Genomic DNA, 22,648 nt, shown 5'->3' on the forward strand with positions numbered 1-22,648 from the left:
TACAGAATAGTGATCTTTATGCAATTTATCAACCAAAGAAATATTAAGGAGATAGGTTATATTTTTTTCTTCTAAGGATGTGAACATACTTGCTTATCAGTATTGCATCATTTGTGTAGGCATTGTGTGGGTGTGACTTGTTATATGCTGAACCAATTCAGGAATTTGGACAAGGCTGTGAATCAGATAAGTGTAGGAACAATTCCAAGAAACTTTGGGCTGCAGCCTTATTTAAGATTTTCTGCAAAAGTTCATTGTTAAAATGCAAGAAATTGAATTTTAGCCTATATAGATCCTTGAAACATTAAATATCTTTATAGTTTATTTAATAGGGGAAAAGCCCTACCTAAAACCAGTTGTAAAATTGTACAATAAAGAAGCATGCATTATCATCACGAAAGATGAATATACAATTCTGTACTAAACAAAACAAGTATATTATTAATTATCATTAATGTATGTATTGAAATGTAGTATACAAAACAACTTAAATTGTTTTAAAACACAATCAAATAAAACATGAAAACATGTTTAAAATTGTCAGACTAGCCTTCCTCGTATTTCACATGCAAAGTCATATTTACACAAAGCATACATTATAACATTCTTAGATTATAAATTTTTCTTGGCTTATATGATATTAAAGCAAAGCCTTTAACTATAGGACTTAAAAATGAATTTTTGAAATTAAACGTGTGGTATATATACACAATGGCATACTACTTTGCCATAAGAAAAGATGAAATACTGCCATTTGCGACAACTTGGATGGATATTGAGATTATTATTGCTAAGTAAAATAAGACAGAAAAAGTCGAGAACCATATGATATCACTCATATGTGAGATATAAAACTGACAGCAACAAATGAACAAGACAAACAAAAACTCAGACACAAACAATAGTTTAGTGATTACCAGAAGGTAAGGGGGAAAACAGGGTGGTAGAAGAGAGAAAAGGGGATCAAATATATGGTGATGGAAGAAGAACTGAGTCTGGGTGGTGAACACAATGTAATATATAGCTGCATATAGAATGTATTATAGAAATGTATACTTGAAACCTGTATAATTTTACTACCCAATGTCACCCTGTTGGGATGGCTTATTCCTGCAGGCCCCTGCTAAGAGCTCCATCCTCCCTTATTGGAGCTGTCTCCTGCAGAAACCCGGCTAGAAGCTCCATCCCCTTATTGGAGCTGTCTCCGGCGGGCACTATGGTTAGAGACCTCCCTGTCAAACAATGTTGAGGTATCACAGCTGCTAGGGACGAACCTCCCTGGCACGCCAGCGAGATTTCTCCCCCAACCCGTAGGCCTAATCCTATAAAACAAAGTGCTTGACCCCGGTAAGTGCTCAGTCTTCGGGAATAATCCCGCTGAGACTGCCGGGGTAATAAAGCTGTGTTCTCCCTGATCTCTGCGTGCCGTTTGAGTCTCTCGGTCCTTGTCATTCTTCCGCCACATTTGGTGCGTTGGCTGGGAAACTCAACCGCGATGGCCTCTTGCGCCACCGGTGTGGAGCAAGAGGCGGGCCGCGGAGCCACGGGAGGCCCGAGAAGGGTGTAGGCGTGCCCTGCCGATTTTGGCGGAGCCCGGACCGGGCTTTTCCGGGCAGCTGTGTCCTGCGCCTCCCCAGCTGGACCCGTTGAGAAGGACCCGGGACAACCAGTGGGATCCTCTCATCAGACCAGGTAAGCCTCGAGGCCATTGTCCGAGCCAGTCCTGTCCCATATGACAAGGGGAGCTTGATCACCTCCCAGTAGGTTCTTATAACCTACCCAGTCAAGGACACCCATGGGAGGGTGTCAACCCGATGTGTGAGTGACTGATTATGTGTCTGATTGTTTGATTCCATTCCTGTGGCTATGGAAACCTGAATATTCTTCGCCCTGATTCTTGAAGAGCGTCATTTGGCATTACGGTGATTCACTCCACAGAGTAGCCTGGTCTGTGAAATTGTTCTATACACTGTACCCAAAATGCTCTTAAGTTCCCGCGAGGGACCCCAGCAGGGCAGCACCTGAGTAAAGCCCCCTCCCCACCGTCTGCGACATCCTACACTATGGGAGGGAAGCAAAGTAAGCCTGCAGTCCTAGACTGCATGTTAAAGAATTTTAGAAAGGGTTTTGGGCGGAGATTATAGAGTCCGCATGACCCCAGGAAAAATTAAGAACCCTCTGTGAATTAGAATAACCCACTTTGGGTATGGTTCTGCTCTAGTAAAAAGGGACAGTGCAGGATTCTCGTAACCCAGGCTGCAGAAAAAAAAAAAAAAACACAAACTCCTAACGCCCTTCCGACAAAGCCCATTCACCAAGAGGACACAAGAAAACTCCACTGAATGTTTGAGGACAGACGTCTGAGTGCCAGAAAAACATTTTGGGGAGCCGCGATCCACTCTGTTTGGGGACGGCGTGAGCCGCAGCGTGAGCAGGAGCACAGAGACGTGCCTCTGGAATGTAGAGTAACAATCACAACCCCACATTCTGGGGGAGTGCCAGCGCGAAGGGATGCGACTGGGGCCCAGGCTCCGCGTGAGCGCCCTGCAGCTAACGTGAGCCCCGCCAGCCAGTGCGGCCAGGGTGCTGGCCAGGCCTGGGGGCGGCAGGAACCTTCGTGCGTGCTCTCTTCTCTGCTCTCATGCGTCCTGGAAGCAGTGGCCTCGGTGGCTCCCTCCCGCTGTGCAAACCCAGCCGCCTCCAGCAGAACAGCCAACGCAGCGGAGGAGAGAAGCTCCTCTCGGCTCCCTCTCCCTACCCCAGCCCTGGGAAGCAGCGATTTCAGCAACATTGGACCTGTGCACGGGGTGGCACTGCACTCTAGCCCTCGCCTCAGGGAGTCTGGCGGGGAGAGGACACGCAGCTCGTAGGGGGACCCTCAGGGGAGACAGCCCCTTTCGAGCTTCCAGGCAACAGCCTCTCCGGGGAAAGGGCCAAGAGCCAACGGTGGTCAGCACCTGGCACCCCGCCCCCTCCCGGGTCCTGGAGCTTCTGGCCCTGGAGCTTCCAGCCCGGGTCCACGGCACCAGGAAGAAGGGCACCAGGAAGAAGGCGCCTGAGCTCCCCTCCCCGAGAGGCAGGCACAGGAGTTGCTAGCTGGGAGCACAAGGCTCCCAGGGAGTGCGCCCGGGGCAATATCCCTTTCTTTTGCCTCTTCAACACGGAGAGCGTTTCTGCGGTGGAAGCTCAGCGGGCCCCGGGGCGAAAGTAAAACCCGAGAGCCTTAAAGCAGCGACCGGGGACGCTGCTCCCCCAGGAGCTCTGGGGTCCCTGCTCCCTGCTCGTGGGCTCCCTCGCCCCCCTGCTGCCGCGCCTTGTGCGCTCCCACGCTGCGAACCTAGGGGAAACCGAACCTAGGCGAAACCGAACCTAGGCGAAACCGCGGCCCAACTGCAGCCACTGGCAGGACCGTCCCCAGCTCGACTTGGGGACCCGGGAGCACCCCCAGTGGCTGCCCCCGCACTCCGCGAGCACAGCCTGGGCCTTACCCAATTTCCAAACTACAGTGAAGTCAATTTTGTTTGGGGAATGCGAGAGAGAAAAGAAAATTGGGAGAGACACACACACACAAAAAGGCTTCGTAAAACTCAGAGACTTGCTCGGAAGAGCCCCGGCTTTAGGCTTACCCGATAGGAAAAAACAAAAACAAAAAACTTTCTGCCTGTTTATCCATAAAAAGACAAAACTGCATTGGGTCTCTCATAGGCTACTGCAGCTTTCAAGAGACAAAAGGGCCAATATTTACACAGACTCCAAGTACGCTTTTGCCACCATGCACATACATGGGGCCATCTGTAAAAAAACATAGCCTCCTCACGTCTGAAGGGAAGACCATCAAAAAGAGGTTCCACCTAGCTATGTGCCTCCAGATTTCTCCTTCTTTGACTTTGCCACACCTCGCTGTTCTCCAGATTTTGTGGATTGGTGCAGAACAGGTGGTCCAAACAAAAATGAACGTGATTTTACACCAACTCGTTGAGGAGGCGGGAAAGAAGAGGTACATTTGTAGGAGAAACACTTGGTGCTTCCCTGGTGGTCTAGTGGTAGAATTCTCTCCTGCCACATGGGTGGCCTGGGTTCAATTTCAAGGAAAGGGGCTCTTTTCACTCCAGAGAAGGGAAAACTTGAAGACCACATTTTAAATTGCGTACAAATTAACTTTTAATTTTTGTATGAGGTGTTTTCTGCCTACAAACTCCACGACAGTTTTGGTATTCCAAGTGCAACATAATAAGCGATATATGTAAAATGTGTCTGGGTTCTTAAGATGGGGACTATTTAAAGGCCATAGTATATAATACCAGAGGAAAACTGCTGTCACAAAACTGAGAAGCAGGGAAACGATGTACTCAGCGTCTCTGAATACACACCTGAGAAATTTACTGGGAGCTGCTTGGAAAAAGGCTGACCTTATAATTCTCCTGTCTTTTGACGAGGTTTGGTGCCCCTGTGCTCATTGGCTTCTGTCTAACAGTATCTGAACACGCTTTTTTGTTACTTGGTTTGTCTAAACAGCAGCTACAGATTTATTGCTTATTTCGTTCTCATTTCTTATGAAAGTGCGATGCACGTATGACCCCTTCTCAAGCTCCCAAACAAAGATCGCATTGTCTCTAATGCTACCTTACTAACAGATGGAGACCCATCTGTAAAAGGGAGACTCACCTACTTCCATCAGCAGGAAAGAAAAGAAAAGTTGACCTGTAATTTTGCTGAGTTTAAGAAAGAAGAAGAGGAAGACACTAGAAAAATCGAAGTGCCGATATCAGTACTAGATGCCACCAGCCACAGTTCTGCTGTTTTATGAGACAATCCAGGGGTAATCTTGTTCCCAGGGTCTCACCCTGACTGCAGCTACACTGACAACAATTTTCCACCCAAACTCTTCCTAGCTGCTTATACAACATACGACCTTAGGCAACGAGAGCTAGAATTTCAAGGACTCCAGCCATAATCATTTCATAACCCCTCACCGAGGGACAGAATACCTTCTTGTCTTAGTCTGTACCTTCTCAGGCTGGGTAAAAGCCTTTCCCACACGAACTAAAAAGCCAGAGAAGTCACCAAAGTTCCTCTCCGCGAAATCATCCCACGGTATAGCCCACACCATTCACAGGACAACGGACCAGCCTTATCTCAGATGTACTACGGACTCTGGCCTCGGCCCTCAATGTTTCCTGGAAGCTTCACACGGCTTACCGGCCTCAGAGTTTAGAGAAAGTAGAGTACATGAAGTGTACTGTCGAGCGGGGTGGCCTGCGGGGTCTCTGCTCCCGCTCCCCACATAAGAACGCAGGACATGGTGAGGCCAAAAAGGAACACCCACGGAGCCATAGGTAGGGGAGTCATACCACTATGGTCTCACTGGAGGCTGGGTTTACACGACGTGCGACCTGCTGTCCGCTTTGCTGCCAACCGACCAACTCTCCTCGACTCTCCTTCACTCTCTTTCACTCTCCTCCTTCACTCTCCCCGGCTCCCTAACCACGGCAGTTATATCAGTGGCCAATGGCTTAATGGCTACAGCTGATGGCCAACCAGCCACAGCTGACGGCCATCCACTATCCGAGCCAGCACCTCTCCACATGAGGCTGAGAGCCTGGAAACTGCTTTCTGGGGCTCTGTCCCCACACGTACCCTCAAAGAAACATTGTCTAAGCTATTCCAAGAAACCTCCCTAGGATGGACGGATCTACTCCCCTTAGCCGTCCTCCACTCCCGGTGTACTACTCGAAAGGATGTTTTTTCCCTGTTTAAAATTCTCTATGGCCGGCCTCCCCCGTTGCTATCATCCATCCCAGGTAGCCTCTGAGTAGTAGGTGACTCCCAGGTCAGCTTATTGCCCTAGGAAAGATCCTTCTGAGCCTGCACTTATATCTACTAGAAAGAACTCCTGACTCGTTAGGGCCCCCGTCCATCCCCACCTTCCAGGTGACAGGGTCTGGGTCAAAGATTAGAGCTGTGAGCCCCTTAGCCCAATATAGACGGGCCCACACACAGTAATCCTTGTCACCCCCCACTGCTCTTAAGGTCTCCAGAAACACACCGTGGATTCACCACTCCTGCGTCAAGTGAGCAGAGTCGGACCAGCCTGCCTGGACTTCTGATCCAGTGCCCGACGAGCCACTGAAGACCACGCTTAAGAAGACCGCCTGAGTAACAGTTCTCATTTGTACCCCCCCCAACCATTGTCACCCTCTGCCTGCTGACCCTTCTGGCCTCTCTTTTGCTCATCTCTGCGACCCCTCCTGATTGGACCCCCACCCAGAGGGGTCTCCTCCTGTTCGGATTTCTGTTATGGTTTTCTCCTCTGCTCGTACTCGCCTGCCTGCCGCCCTCTGGCTCTTGAGTCTCCTTGCCTTTCCCCCTTAAGTCTCTCCTCGAAGTGTCCCTACTTCCGGGGGTCCAGAACAAGAGCCTCATACCTCCCAGTCCCTCTGCAATCTCTTCTCCCGAGGGTCTGTCTGCTGGACCTATTTAGCCCAAGCCAGGTCCTCTGATGGCGGTGGAGTCCAGGGCACTGCCCTCCACGACATTGCGGCGGCCCAGATTGCTGAGATGGCTCAGGCTGCACTGCCCCAGCCTCACTGCCATGGCCTTGGCCTGACTTCCCTCCACAGGGCCACACTCCTGGATGCACAGGACCTTGCCTGGCAGCTCAACGCCTCCATTGTCTTTGGCCTGGTTGGCGTCCCCTTGCTCCTGCCTGGAACTTGGACTGTTACCTGCCCCCTGGCCTCGCCCAGGCTCCGGACACCAGCTGCCAGAGCTTTTCTGCACCTTTGCCCTTCTGCACACCTCCCGGCATATTTCTCTTATGTGGCGGAGGCTACCCATACAGGTGTCAGGATGCACATCACGGTGGAGGTGGCTGCGTCCTTATTTCTCCTGCCGCCGTTTTTTGCTGACTCTGAATTCCAGTCCCTGATCTTTCCTTCCCTTCGCACCCATCGGGTGGCTTTCGTCCCTTTCCTCATAGGTGCTGGCATCTTTACAGGGGTCGCCGCTTGTGACTCCGGCCTTGGGACTTCCATCAACTTTTACTATAAACTTTCTCAAGAAATCAGTGATGACATGGAGCGGGTAGCAGACTCACGTCACTCCAGACCCAACTCTCCAGACTGGTGGCAGTACGCCCTCCTGATCCGGGGAGCCCTGGACCTGCTCACGGCCGAAAAGTGCGGGACCTGTCTCTTCCTCCAAGAAGAATGTTGCTGCTACATGGGCCAGTCTGGGATCGTGGAGACCGGGGTCCGTGAGCTCCGGGGATCGTATACAGAACTGCTGTGCCGTCTCCTGTCTGACCACCGCCCCTAGTCCTTGCCCTGTGGGGCTGTTGCCCTCTCAGTTTAGATGATGATCTTCAGGGTTCCCCTTTCGATCATCAACAGGGGGGAATATGTTGGGATGGTTTTTTTCCTGCAGGCCCCTGCTAAGAGCTCCGTCCCCCCTTATTGCAGCTGTCTCCTGCAGACCCCCGGCTAGGAGCTCCATCCCCTTATGGCTAAGAGCTCCATCTCCTTATCGGGGAGCTGTCTCCCGCAGGCACTATGGTTAGAGACCTCCCTGTCAAACAATGTTGATGTATCACAGCTGCTAGGGACGGACCTCCCTGGCACCCCGACCAGATTTCCCCCCCAACCTGGCGGCCTAATCCTATAAAACAAAGTGCCTGACCCCAGTAAGTGCTCAGTCTCTGGGAATAATCCCGCTGAGCCCGCCGGGTAATAAAGCTGTGTTCTCCCTGATCTCTGCATGCCTCTTGAGTCTCTTGGTCCTCGTCATTCTTCCGCAACAACCCCAACAAATTTAATAAATAAAAAAAAATTATAAAAAGAAAATATTAAACCCTAGATTAACTATCAAGAGCTAGTTTTTTTTGTTGTTGTTTTTGTTTTTTAAGGAGGGCGCAGCTCCCAGTGGCCCATGCAGGGATTCAGCAGACAATGTTGGTGTTATTAGCACACCATGCTCTAATCAACTGAGCTAACTGGCCACCCCTATCAGGAGCTAGTTTTAAAAAACCACATGTTTACATCTTAATTACTTGCAGTTGGTCCTTTGTCTTCAGTCAACATTAAAGCTGCGTGATCTTTCAGTTACCTTCAACAAACACTTACTGGGTACTTCTTAATGGAATATATGTCACCAAGTGCAGAGTGTATTGGAATAACTCTCTCATTTCTGTTATAGACAATTTCTAAGAATTGGATTAGGGTGACTGAAAAGAAATGACTCTCATAAAGATACGTTTTTAGATACAACAATTTGAAGCCATGAAACTTCTTTCATAGTTGATCATGGAAAAGAGAGCTAAGTGAGATGTTTTCTTATGCAAGGAAAGTTCACCATAAGACCTGAAAAGAACCAATCAGGTGATGAGCAAATAAAGTTACTTCTTTAGACTGTGAAAGATGGGTTCTATTAGATGCCATATTGGAATACTAGTGAGTGTTAAAAGAGCTAGGGGAAAAGTGGCTGATTTATGCGAGTGTCTTCTGGAAAGCCTGGATTATCATCCTCTTTTATCTCCCTTGACTCCCCCTTTTTGCCTTCTATACTCCATTGTTTTAAACCCTGCTAAGGTCTATGTTGTAGAACAGTGGTTCTCAAAGTATGGTCTGTCTTACACCCAGGGCATCCACAAGATGCTTTCAGGGTATCCTCAAGGTCAGAACTATTTGATGATAATACTAAGATAATATTTGTTTCTCATTTGTTTGTCTTGTTCTTTTGTAAAATTTCTGGCACCTTGGCACAATTGAGGCAGTGACTCCAAACTATCAGTAGTCATTGTATTCTTCACTATCACAGGTGCAGTTTTTTAAAAAATGCAACTTTAACTTAAAGAATGCTCTTGGTGAGGTGTTAACAGTGATAAAATTTATCAAATTTCAACCCTTGAGTACACTTCTTTTTCATGTTGTGTGATAAAATGAGGACACACACAGCACTTTAGCTGCATGTCAATTATGATGGTTGTCTCAAGGCAGCACTTATGTGATTTTTTTTTCTTTTTGAATAGTGAGCTGAACTAGCCACTTTTTTTGTGGAACACCATTTTAACTTGAAAGAATGACTGACAAACTATGGTTACCTAAAATTAGGTATTTGGTAGATGATTTCTTAAAAAATGAATGGAGTGAGCCTGTTATTTCATGGAAAACAACTATTTTTGTCAATGAAAAAAGTTGAGCATTGAAGCAAAAAATTAAGGTGGAAAAATTTGATGTGCCACTATGAGCTTGTTATCTTCTTAATTCTCAAAAGATTTTTTTTCTGATGAGATTCCTACTGTCAACATTTGAAAAATCTGCATAACTCAGTGAACCAGTATTTTTGAGATGACCAACCCATGGTGTTTTCAGACCAGACATGAGTATAAAATTCATTCAAAGTGTAAGGTAGATCAGTGGTTTATTACATAACAGAATATGGACAGTTTCAGATTCTTCATGCAACTAATCTTTAAGAAACTACTACTTTAAGAAACTACTACTCAAAGAAAAATAACCACAATTATATGGAAAGGCTAACAAACCACTCATCCTTTTTCCAAATACATACCTGTGTGAGGTCTGATTTTTCTTCCTATACTTGAATCAAAACAACTTAATTGCAACAGATTGAATTGCAGAAGCAGATAAGATAACCCAGCTGTCTTCTGTTAAGTCAGATATTAGAAATTTGCAAAAAGGTAAATCAATGTCACTTTCTTCATTTTTTGTTTTGGAAAATATAGTTACCCTTATGAAAATGTTTATGCTCACATGTAACAGGTTTATTTTTAATGTATTAATAGTTACATTTTTCTGTTTTAATGTCTAATATGGTAAATGTCAATAGATATAACCCACAAAAACAAAAGCACTTTGGAGTCTTCAATAATTTTTAACATTATAAAAGGATTCCTGAGACCAAAAGATTGAGAATTACTTTCCTGGAAGAGACTGATAAAAAAGATAGTTGTACTTGTGGAGTCATGCTCACAAAATAACTGGACTCCTTTGTTATCCTCTTGGTCACATGATATTGATTAGGGAAAAGGAAACTAGTTATCTTCATTTATTTGCTGTCATCAGTAAAATTGAGTGAAAATTGAGTCTGGTTATTAGGGTTAATGCTATTTGCTTTGTTTTGAAGCTGTGTGTGTGTGTGTGTGTGTGTGTGTGTGTGTGTGTTGGCAATTCACTTAATCTACTGTTTAAAACTTTGATACACTGACTCTTAAATCAGCTACACAAATAATGTACAAGTCCACATGTTTGCCAACAACTAAAGACTTGAAAAAAACAAGATAAAATACGCATCTGGGCTCATAGCTTCTTGAGCTTATTCAATAGGTGTTATATGACATTTAGAGCACCATGATAATCTAATATGTGTGCATACTTTGTCTAACCCAGGTTGAATGATAATCTTCTGTGATTAAAAGGCCCTATTTAACACTGGTCATTTATAAGAAATTTTATTTTATAATGCTTCTATTTTATGAAGGACACTGAGGGTAGACTATATGTATGTTGAATTTGGCACTCTTTGTTCAAATGATTACCATTTTCATCAGTGAAAAATTATGGACTTTTAAGAATATCGTTTCCAAGTTTATATCAAGTAAAAATAAGTGCATGGAATGAAGCCACTGTAATCTTATGTGGCAAGATGAACACTTGTTCACTTGTTCAGGGTTCTGTGCTGTTTTTTGAAATCTTGTTGGAGTTCAGACTAAATCTTAAGAAAGTAACAGAGGATAACAGTTTTAATTTGTTAGCTCTTTCAATACAGGAATATTTATGGTGACATGCAAAAAGTTTATGATTTGGTTCAACCCCTAAGCTCTTTTTTTTCTCCAAAGAGTTTTATGTTGCAAAAAAACAACCATTTGTTAGTATGTGGATTCTCTTGATTAGTCCATGTGTGGTATGAACTGTTTGGTACTAGTTCACATGAGACATGTTCAAAACTGACAGTAAGCAATTAGAAACATTTACAGAAATTTAACAGCAATTTTATGCGTGGAATCTATTAATTTAAAAAGGGATTGTATTTTGTATCACACTTAAATTTTATTTTTCTAAATAATTCATTTTAATTATATTTTATAAGCGTATGGTCTACAGTGGATTGGAGGAAAGGGGAAAAAATACTGGTTTATTTACACAAAAAGTGTGAGAAGCAGTACCCTAGATGAGCGTGAAAATGCTAAACCTGAAATGGTCTTAGTGATTAGGTCTGAAATAAAGCCTTGCTTTCAGGATAGAAGAAAGCAGATTCCATAAAGTAAACATCTTCCCTCTGCCTTGAGTTGCCTGATATATAATTGCACATAAAAGATCTGGAATAAAGTGTCTTGAGCAATACCTTAGGAAAGAGGCAAAGCAAAAAATTACCCAACAGCTCACCCATCTGCAGTTGTATGTGAACAAGTTAGTTATTTGATCACATCTTTAATTTCAGCAACACTTGAATAGAATTTGTTAGAGTTGGGGATGGCAGGTTGAGACAATGAACAAGATTTACTAATTATTTGTTTTAAAATGAAACAGCCCTTTACTAATAAATAGCTCTTGTAAAACTGCAATCTATTCATATTTATCTTCATGACTGAGGCTTTTAAAAAATAGTTTTTAATGAGTCATAATCTTAGTTTAAAAATAAGAGACATTATTAGTTAAGCTTGCTTGGTAACTTTAAAGAGTTTAACTTTCATTGAGATAATTTGCTATCATGATTCTTTTACCTGTCAGACAGATAAGAATTACATCTAATTCTTAATAGATTAAAATGCCTGTTAACTTCTAAAATGGATCAATAGGGAAGTAGGAATGGAGGTACCAAATTAATGGTCATCACATTTGTTTGCTGTTTATTAAGGTAACAAAAAGAATCTTGGGTCTTAAAAGGAGCTTCCTTAGCTCAAATTGCTTTTTGTTATGTTATTTATCTTTTATATCACAAACTTCTCAAAGTCCATCACCATGTCATCTATTTTTAAAAATTTCTGCAGTAGTACATATGAGATTGTGATTTACTAAATGAATGAAAATGAGAAAATATTAACTAAGAGTATAATTTATAGAGAAAGGCATATCTTTATGAAATTAAAGAAAACGCAAGGATATGTATGTGTATAGCAAAAATACCTTGAAATGTGAATTTTACTTTTTTTTTTTTTCTAATTCCCGTATTAGGTTTTCCTTGTTAGAAAGAAGACTGGTCCTGATGCTGGGCAGCTATATGCAATGAAGGTGTTAAAAAAAGCTTCTTTAAAAGGTAGAAAATTAGAAAGCTTTATTAAAATAGAATTTGGTAAAATTTGTTTTAAGAAATATATGCTGTGCATTGCTTGTATGAGATAAGCAGATTTAATTTTAAAATTAGTAGTTGTTACCATTTTCTAGCTCATAAGTGATATTTCTAGGTTTGATATTTATATATACCTTAATTTAGTGAGTGTGTACCCTGTTAAAAATTTAATGGTATAAAAAGCGATACATTTCATTTGATTAAAGTGAACTTATTTTATTAAGCTATATTTTCTTTTGTTGCTGTTCCATCTACATTGGTATTACATATTTAGAATGTACAACTGCCTACATATTATTACAGACACCATTTTTTAGGCTGTGATAATAATACTGTGCTTAGTTTTAATCAGTAAACTCATTTGAACAGTAGAGACTAATACATAATAAATGCATGTTAGCCACATACCTGCTTATGTCACTTTAAGCCATGTCTAGATCTAAACTGAATTTGCTGGCTTTAAGAATATGGCAATTATTGTTTAGGAATATATATAGAGAGACTGCAAATGTAAGCAGTTATAAAGTTATATTTTATGTTTTTGATGAATTTTTGATGGGATGTCTATTGAAATTATATATAATAGTAAAATATTTTAACCTTCTATAATTTTCAGTTCGAGACAGAATTCGGACAAAAATGGAGAGGGATATACTGGTGGAAGTAAATCATCCATTTATTGTCAAGTTGCACTATGGTATGTAATCTCTTTTTTAAATTTATGGAATTAGAGTATTAAGATTTCTTTTTTCAGACAGTAATATAACAGGAAATAAATACTTCAAATTGATTTAATATATTCAACTATACGACATGTATTTATCTGAAATAAGAATCAATTTCCAGCTTTTAGTTGTATTTCCTGTATTTTTTGATTAACTTGTCTAAGGTAACAAGATCATGTCTTCTGATTACTTGTCTGGTAGTATTTCTATACTCTGCCTCCAGTGATCATAGACTATAAACTGCTGTGATAATTTATTCAAAATATTCTGGTGTTTGGATGTGCTCCTCTTACATGTTCATAATGAACATATTTATCTTATTTCCTTGTTCTGTGTAAGAGGACCATGTAGTTTTATTAGTCTATTTGAGTTATTCTTTCTTAAATTTGGGGGGTAGAGGAATACTAGTGAGAAGCCGTAGGTATTTTGGAAACAACATGAATTTGCAGTCAGACAGTTCTAAGTCTGAATCATAGTTCCATTGCTAATTTAAGGTATGCATGATATGGTAGAGTTCAGCTTCCCTTTGGAATTCAAAGATATATACATCATTAAATCGCTGATACAGTCTACTACGTCACGTTCAATTTTTGAAATTTAAAGAAGTAGGAGCTATTTTATTCTTAGGTAATTCTGACATAATACATTAAAATATATACCCAATTATCTCTATAAAAAATCCTCAAGAAATCCCCACCCATTATTCTTTCATTCCCTGGTTACCCTAATGGAATGAAAATAGTAGTATCTGAAGACTTCCTTGAATCTCCAGGATGTCATTAGTTTAATCAGTAAATACCATTTGTGTGTAAAACACTGTATTAGATGTAGTGAGCTTGAAAGGGTGAAACAGTCTTTGATCTCAAGAAATTTATAATCTATATGGAATACAGACATGTGAACAAATTAATTACACAAACCAAATGGAGTAAGTACCATAAGAGAGACAAAGTACAATGAGATGTTAAAAGTAGTAGCAAGTAATGCTGATGAGGAAGAAAGGTAAGGATGTTATAGGGAAATATGAAAAGGGGAGAAAGCTTAATAGGGGAGGTGGCACTTTGGTTGAGCTTGAAAGAATTACCGTGTTTCCCCTAAAATAAGACCTAGCAGGACAATCAGCTCTAATGCATCTTTTGGAGCAAAAACTAATATAAGACCCGGTCTTATTTTACTATACGACCAGGTATAATATAATTAGTATAGTATAGTATAGTATAGTGTAGTATAATATAGTATAATATAGTATTATATAATATAGTATAATGTATAATATATAATGTAATATAATATATACTGGGTCTTACATTAATTTTAGCTCCAAAATACACATTAGAGCTGATTGTCCGGTTAGGTCTTATTTTCGTGGAAACACAGTAGTAGATTTTCAGTAGGTGGGGTGGCAGAATTCAGGCAGTTGCAGTAGAACATGATGCTCAATGAATCAGGAAAATGAGGGTGGTAGAAGTTTCTGTATAAAGCCACATGCAAGGTTGATTATGTTCTGGGAAGGGGGTTTATAGCTATTTCAGCACCAGATTTAATTTTGAGATAATATTATCCAATAATGGACTGTGTTAATAAATGCTTAATTGCTATATAGTGTTTAGTGATTTTGAGATAATATTATCCAGTAATGGACCGTGTTAATAAATGCTTAATTGCTACAGAGTGTTTAGTGATAAAATTCTAAACATAGATCAATTTAAAAGTTTACTAAGCTTTTTAAGCCTTTAAGATTATTCTGTTACTAAATTCTAATTTTTAATTAGCCTTTCAGACTGAAGGGAAGCTGTATTTAATATTGGATTTTCTCAGGGGAGGAGACGTATTCACAAGATTATCCAAAGAGGTGAGTATCTGTTTGTAAATTGTTAACTATATTTTTCTTGAAACAAAACTAAGAAAAATCGTTTTCGTCCTTTTGCTAATTACTTTTTTCTATAGAAATTTTAAATGGTAATTATTCTATTTGTCTTATTGCATAGTATTTAGTGGATGTGCCAATTAATGGCATTTTCTGTCTGCCTGTCATTTAGATCATTTCAGTGTGCTACTCATTTCCTTAGGCACAAGATCAATTTCAATAACTGGACAAAGGAAATAGGGGCAAGCCTAGGACTTGGGCTATACAAGCTACCAAAATGTCTCTGGAAGTAGTGTTTAATTTATTCATGTTTAAAACAGCTTCATGAAGGTATAATTGATATATAATAAAGCACACATATTAAAGTACACACTTTGATAAATTTTGACATTTGTATATACCTGTGAAATCATCATCATAGACAAAATAATTAGCTTATCCCACATCCCAACAGTTTTCTTGTAACCCTTTGTAATGCCTCCTCCTTTCTGCCCCACCCATACTTAGTCTCCTTTCTGGCACTGTTTGGTTTGCATTTTCTAGGACATTATATAAATGGAACCATATAATATGTATTTTTTTGTCTGACTTATTTAACTCAGCATAATTATTTTGATATTCATCCTTGTTACATGTACCAATAGTTCATTCATTTTTACTGCTTTGCAGTATTCCACAGTATAGATATACCACATTTTGTTTATTCTTTCAGTTGTTGATGGATGTTTTGAGTTTTTTACAGTTTTTGGACATTATTAATAAAGCTGCTAGAAACATTCACACACCAGTGATTATATGGACATGTTTTCATTTGTCATGGTTAAATGCCTAGATTGTAATGACTGGGTTATATAGTATGTGCATTTTAACTTATTTTAAAGACACTCTTAAACTATTTTCCAAAGAAATGTCTGAAAAGTCCTTCAAAGAATGAGTGAATAAACAAACTGATACATCCATGCAATGAAATGCTATTCAGCTATAAAATAGAAATAACTCTTGATATATGCAACAATTTCACCTACTATTTCCTGTTTTATTTCTTAAGTATCCATTTTGGAGAAATAATCATAGTAACTATTAAAAATATATATGCATACTGTATAATTATTTAAAATAGTGAAAAACTGGAAATAACCTAAATGAACACTTAGGAAAATTAGTATATTAATATTTTACAACTATTGAAAACTCTTTACTGGAGAACGCTTATGCTATAATAGTAACTGGGGGAAAGGAAGCTACTACAGAGTGTTTGCGTGTGTGTTAACACACATACACACACACGTGTACATGCATACATGGATGATTTGAAGATCAAACAGCAAAAGACTAGCAATGCTTACTTCAGGGTGCTGGGGTTTTAGATGATTTTCATTTTCAGACATATTTATGATAGGATCATTATTGAATAGGTATTCATGGTAGTGAACCTAACACTTAAATGAAAAGTTGCACATAGCAGAAACGGCTTCTCTGGGAGAGGTAGTTCATTGGGACAGGTATTCCTGAGTGCAAATCCTGGGCGTGCTTCTTAGTGGCTGTGTTATTCTGGGCAAGTTACTTCATCACTGAGTCTTTCTCCTTATGTAAGGTGAAGATAATACCTACCTCATAGTGTTTGGAAGATTATAATAACAGAATGTGCAGTGACTGGCATATAATTCCTACTTAGTAAGTTTCTTATTTGCATCCATCATGAGGCTTTCCACAGATACAACTTTATGACAATATTCTTGCCATAAACTAACGTAGACATAGTTTATTCTTTAATTTGGGCTCTGAAAGATTTTTGTTTTGGGTTTTCTTATGTGTTAGGTTTTTATGTTGTTGTTTTTTAATTAGTTTCAGGTGCACAAGACAAAGTAATACTTAGACGTTTATCATTTATATCCCTCACACTGTGTGAACCCGCTTCCCCCCATCCACTATCCCTCTGACATCGCACAGAACCATTACATTTCCACTGTCTCTATTCCTAATGCTATACTCCGCTTCTTGTAAGTATATACATACGTACATATATATATATGTAAAATTATAGTTGGCATTCATTATTGTTCAGCTTCAGGTGTACAGTGCAGTGATCAGGCATCTACATCATCCCTGAGGTGGTCTCCTAAATGGGACACGTGTCCGTCGTGTACCCTACAAAATCTTTACAACGTTATTGATTACGTTCCCAAATTAATTTTCAAAACCCCGTGGCCATCTTGTGGTTACCGACTGTTTCCTAATCCTCTCACCTTCCCCCTTAACCCCACCCCGCCGCCCATCTAGCAACCCTCAATTTTTCCTCTTTGTCTCCAAAACTGTTTCTGATTAGTTCATTCACTTATTCATTTCTTTACATTACGCATATGAGTGAGATCATATGGTATTTGTGTTTCTCTGTCTGACTTATTTCACTTAACATAATGTTCTCTAGGTCCATCCACGTTGTTGCAAATGGTAAGATTTCTTTCTTCTTTGTGGCTGCGTAATACTCTATTGTATAAATGTACCACAGTTTCTTTCTTTCTTTCTTTCTTTCTTTCTTTCTTTCTTTATTTTTTATTAGTTTCAGGTGTACAAGACAAGGTAATACTTAGACGTTCATCATTTATATCCCTCACATTGTGAACCCCCCTCCCCCCATCCATTATCCCTCCGACCTCACACCGAGCCATCACATTATATATATAAAATTATAGTTGGCATTCATTAATGTTTAGCTTCTGGTGTACAATGCCATGATCAGGCATCCACATTATCTCTGAGGTGGTCTCCCAAATAGGACGCATGTCCATAGGATACCCAAGAAAATCTTTACAACATTATTGAATAAGTTCCCAAATTAATTTTCAGAAAACCCTGAGGCCATCTTGTGGTTACCAGCTGCTTCCTAATCCCTTCACTTTTCCCCTTATCCCCAACCCCCCCCCCCGCCGCCCTGCCCATCTAACAACTCTCGGTTTTTTCTTTGTGTCCTCAAAACTGTCTCTGATTAGTTCATTCACATATTCTTTTCTTTAGATTCCCCATATAAGTGAGATCATATGGCACTTGTCTTTCTCTTTCTGACTTATTTCACTTAACATAATGTTCTCTAGATCCATCCATGTTGTTGCAAATGATCTTAGAGGGAATGGTTTTACCTTTTTCCCATTGAGTATGATGTTAGCTGTGGGTTTATCATATATGGCCTTTATTATGTTGAGATATGATCCCTCTATTCCCACTTTCTTAGGGGTTTTTATCATAAAAGACTGCTGGATTTTATCAAATGCCTTTTCTGTATCTATTGATATGATCATGTGATTTTTATTTTCATTTTGTTAATGTGGTGTATCACATTAATTGATTTGCGGATGTTGAACCACCCTTGCATACCAGGGATGAATTTCACTCGATCATGGTGTATGATCTTTTGAATGTATTGCTGAATTCTCTTCGCTAATATTTTGTTGAGGATTTTTGTGTCTATGTTAATTAGCAATTCCGGCCTGTAGTTTTCTTTTTTTGTGGAGACTCTACCTGATTTGGGGATCAGGGTGATAGTGGCTTCGTAAAAATGTTTGGGAGTCTTCCTTCCTTCTGGATTTTTTGGAAGAGCTTGAGGAGAATAGGTGATAATTCTTTTTTGAACGTTTTGTAAAATTCACCTGTGAAGCCATCTGATTCAGGGCTTTTGGTTGTTGGGAGATTGTTGATTATTGATTCAATTTCCCTGATGGTAATCAGTCTATTCAGGTTTTCTGTTTCTTCTTGAGTTAGCCTTGGAAGGTTGTACGCCTCTAGAAAATTGTCCATTTCTTCCACATTGTCAAATTTGTTGGCATATAGTTGCTCATAGTAATTTCTTAAAATTTTTTGTATTTCTGTTATGTCTGTTGTCACTTGTCCTCTTTCATTTCTGATTTTATTAATTTGGGTCCTCTCTCTCTTTTATTTAATGAGTCTGGCTAAAGGTTTGTCAATTTTGTTTATCTTTTCTAAGAACCAACTCTTGGATTCATTGATCTTTTGTATTGTTTTCCTGGTTTCTATTTAATCTATTTCCACTCTGATCTTTATTATCTCCTTCCTTGTGCTCCCTTTGGGCTTATTTTGCTGTTCTTTCTCCAGATTCCTTAAGTGTGAAGATAAACTGTTGATTAGTGATGTTTCTTGTTACTTTAGGTAAGCCTGCAATGCTATGAATTTCCCTCCGAGGACTGCTTTCGTGGCATCCGATAGATTTTGGTCGTCGTATATTCATTTTCGTTTGTCTCAAGACATCTTTTGATTTCATCCTTGATCTCCTGCTTGACCCATTCATTATTTAGTTTATAAGTAATAAGTTATTCAGCCTCCATGAATTGATGTGTCTTCCAGTTTTTTTCCTGCAGTTCATTTCTAATTTCATAGCACTGTGGTCAGAGAGACAGTTGGTATGATTTCAGTTTTCTGAAATTTATCAAGACTTGTCTTGTGGCCTAACATATGGTCTATCTTGGAAAATGTTCCTTCCATGTGCGCTTGAGAAGAACGTGTATTTTGCATTACTCGGGTGAAATGTTCTGAAAATATCGGTTAAATGTAAGTGGTCCAATGTATCATTGAAGGCTGTTGTTTCCATATTGATTTTCTGTCTGGAAGACCTGTCCCTTGTTGTCAAAGGTGTGTTGAAGTCCCCTACTATGATAGTGTTACTGTTGATCTCTCTCTTTATGTCAGTCAATATTTGTTTTATATATTTAGGTGTTCCATGTTGGGTTCATATATGTTTACTAGGGTTATGTCCTCTTGTTGGATCGATCCCATTATTATTATATAGTGCCCATCTTTGTCTTTTAATATGTTCTTCATTTTAAAGTCTATTTTGTCAGATACAAGTATTGCAACTCCAGCTTTTTTCTCATTTGCATGAAATATCTTACTCCAACCCTTCAAGTTCAGCCTGTGTGTGTCTTTTGATTTGCGGTGAGTCTCTTGTATACAGCATATACAAGGGTCTTGCTTTCTTAGCCACTCAGCCACCCTATGTGTCTTGATTGGAGCATTTAATCCGTTTATATTTAAAGTAATTATTTATATGTACATAGTTATTACCATTTTTAAATTTGTAGTTAGATTGTTTTCATCTTTCTTTTATTTACAGAAGTCCTTTTCGTATTTCTTGCAATGCTGGCTTGGTGGTAATAAATTCCTTTAGCTTATTCTTTTCTGGAAGCTCTTTATCTCTTTATCAACTTTAAATGATAGCCTTGCTGAATAAAGCAATCTAGGTTGTAGGGCTTTGTTTCCCATCAGTTTGAGTATCTCCTGCCACTCCCTCCTGGCCTTCAATGTTTCTGTAGAAAAGTCATTTGATAGTCTTATGGGAGTTCCCTTGTATGTAACTCTCTGTCTTTTACTTGCTGCTTTTAGTATTTTCTCTTTGTCTTTAAGCTTTGCCATTTTAACTATAATGTGTCTTGGTGTGGACCTGTTTGGGTTTATCCTGGTTGGAACTCTCTGCACTTCCTGGGCTTGTGTGTTGGTTTCCTTCATCAGGTTAGGGAAGTTTTCGGACATTATTACTTCATATATGTTCTCAATCCCTTGCTTCCTCTCTTCACCTTCTGGTATTCCTATGATGCGCATGTTGTTGCACTTGATGTTGTCGCAGAGGTCTCTTAAACCATCTTCATTGGTTTTATTCTTTTTTCTTTCTGTTGTTCTGTTTGGGTGATCTATGCTAACTTCTCTTCTACGTCCCTGTTTCAATCCTCTGCTTCATCTAATCTGCTGTTAATTACTTCAAGTGAGTTCTTTATTTCCGTAATTGTGTTCCTTAGTTCTAACTAGTTGTTCATTATGATTTCTACATCCTTCTTTATGTCGTCTCTAAGGTCCTTAAACATTCTTATCACCTTTGTTCTGAACTCTGTCTCTTCTAGGTTGGTTATTTCTGTTTCATTTGGTCCACTTCTGGAGGTTTCTTCTGTTCTTTTATTTGGGACATGTTTCTTTGTTTCCCCATTCTGGCTTACTCTCTGTGTTTGCTTTGATGTATTAGGTAGATCCCCTAGAGTTCTTATTTCTTGCTGGGTTTTCTTCTGTAGTATGTGTCCTTTATGTTTGACTTGCACTACTCTGTTCTTCTCCTCTGTGTGTACTACAAAGGTGACTCTTGTGTTGTGTATATTGTCCTATTCAAGGAGATCTTTAATTGCTTTTCGCTTGTGAGTAGGTGGTGTTAACTCCTAGGCTGATTAGTTGTGAGACTTGGCTCTGCCCACCGCAGTGTGTTTTTCTGCGTGAAGGTTGACCACTTAAATGTGGTTTGGCCTCTATGGGCTGTTGTGCCTGTAGAGAATTTCCTCTGGGTATGTGACTTGTAGGTCAAACCCGGTAATACTCTGATTTGGTCTGGTGTTGGCCTCTGGATATTTTGCATTTTGTGCCTCTTAAGCTGGGCCCTGGTAGGGCAATTTCAGAATAAAACAAATCACCAAGCACAACAACCACAACAACAAAGAAAAAAATCAAATACGTTCACATGTAAAAACTACCAACAACTCCCACTCAACACAGGCAAAGATTTTAAAGATATAAAGATGAAACAAAACAAAACAAAGCAAAACAAAAAGCAGCGCTAGTCTTGACTTAAACCCACCAAGTAATCCCCAGGTTGTCCTCTGCTGTACCAAGGAATCCCCTGCATATTGTGCAGGCAGAGCCGGTCACCTGGTGTCCAGAGTGACTTTGGGACTGCAGATTTTGAGTGTGGGGCTAAGAGGTCTGGATGGTAGTTTTTACAAAGTCAGTGAAGTTTCTTCCCTTGCCTGGACACATTCACAATTAGAGTAGCACCACCAGCCCTGTGTCCAGTTCTCCTGAGTCTTAGGGCACTTCTTCCGTGTGTGTGTGTGTGTGTGTGTGTGTGTGTGTGTGTGTGTGCGGGCGGGAGATTTCTGAGCTGCTGAAATCTGGGAGTTGTGTCTGCTGCTTACTGCTGATCCCTGGGTGTGCCTTCGCAGTTGCACTTGCCCTGCCCTAGGCATGCCAGAAAGGGTGGGGGCTGGTGATGGTGGGGTCCTCTCTCTCCCACCCTAGCCCACCCCAGCCGTGTCACACTCTTCCAGCAGGCTAGAAAAGGTGTTGGCTGGGGGTAGAGGAGTCTCTTCTCTCCAAGCCCAGCAAAAATCACATTCTTCCAAGCCTCTTCCCTGGGTCAGAGCTGCCTCCCATTGTTCCCAGAGCCTGAGCCCTAAGGGTCCTCTGTAATCTGACACTACTCCTCACTTCAGGGGCCTGTTTAAGTCAGTGGAAGGGTGGAGGTAGGATTGGAAGAGGGGGTGGAGGGGCCCAGGTATGGAGTTTTGTGTCCTTTGTCTGACCTAGGGAAAGAGCCCACCTCCTGGCTTTTCTGTTGTCTGTTCCGTCCTGGGATCCCCTGGGTCTCTGCAGCTGGGAATGCTGGTGGCATTTCCACCGCTGCAGATGCGGGCCGTGTCTCCACTCCGCTCCCTTCCCTCTTCCCCCGCTCGTCCAATTTGCGCACCTTCAAGTAATCCTTGCCCGAGTCTCTTAGCTGTTCTGTGCAATGAGTAGAGAGTCCTTTGATGGGTTATATGTCCCATTTGTGATAATGAACCGGAGAACTCAAAGAGTGCGCCCAGCTGCCGCCATTCCTATGACGTCACTCGGTTTTTATGGTTTTTATGAACATTTTGGTTAGCCCTCCTTGGAAGTTAAATAGTAAGAAGTATTTTTATTCTTCGTAAAATATCAAATGAAAATG

At 40.6% G+C, this 22,648-nt stretch overlaps 1 protein-coding gene across 5 annotated transcripts in view; it reads left to right on the forward strand.

Annotated features, from left to right (window-relative positions):
- The window catches only part of RPS6KA6 (ribosomal protein S6 kinase A6), a 122,072-nt gene that overhangs the window by 31,666 nt on the left and 67,758 nt on the right, over window positions 1-22,648 (forward strand). For all 5 annotated transcript variants that reach the window (XR_013992906.1, XM_081041874.1, XM_081041873.1 and 2 more), the window contains 3 exons: window positions 12,192-12,273; window positions 12,923-13,003; window positions 14,804-14,883. Coding sequence is in view for 4 of the 5 variants with exons in the window: in XM_081041874.1 (XP_080898000.1) it covers window positions 12,192-12,273; window positions 12,923-13,003; window positions 14,804-14,883 (243 nt within the window). In the remaining variant the exon portion in view is untranslated. The remainder of the gene's footprint in view (window positions 1-12,191; window positions 12,274-12,922; window positions 13,004-14,803; window positions 14,884-22,648) is intronic.

This window comes from Rhinolophus hipposideros, assembly GCF_964194185.1.
Source record: "Rhinolophus hipposideros genome assembly, chromosome: X".
Taxonomy (NCBI): Eukaryota; Metazoa; Chordata; class Mammalia; order Chiroptera; family Rhinolophidae; genus Rhinolophus; species Rhinolophus hipposideros.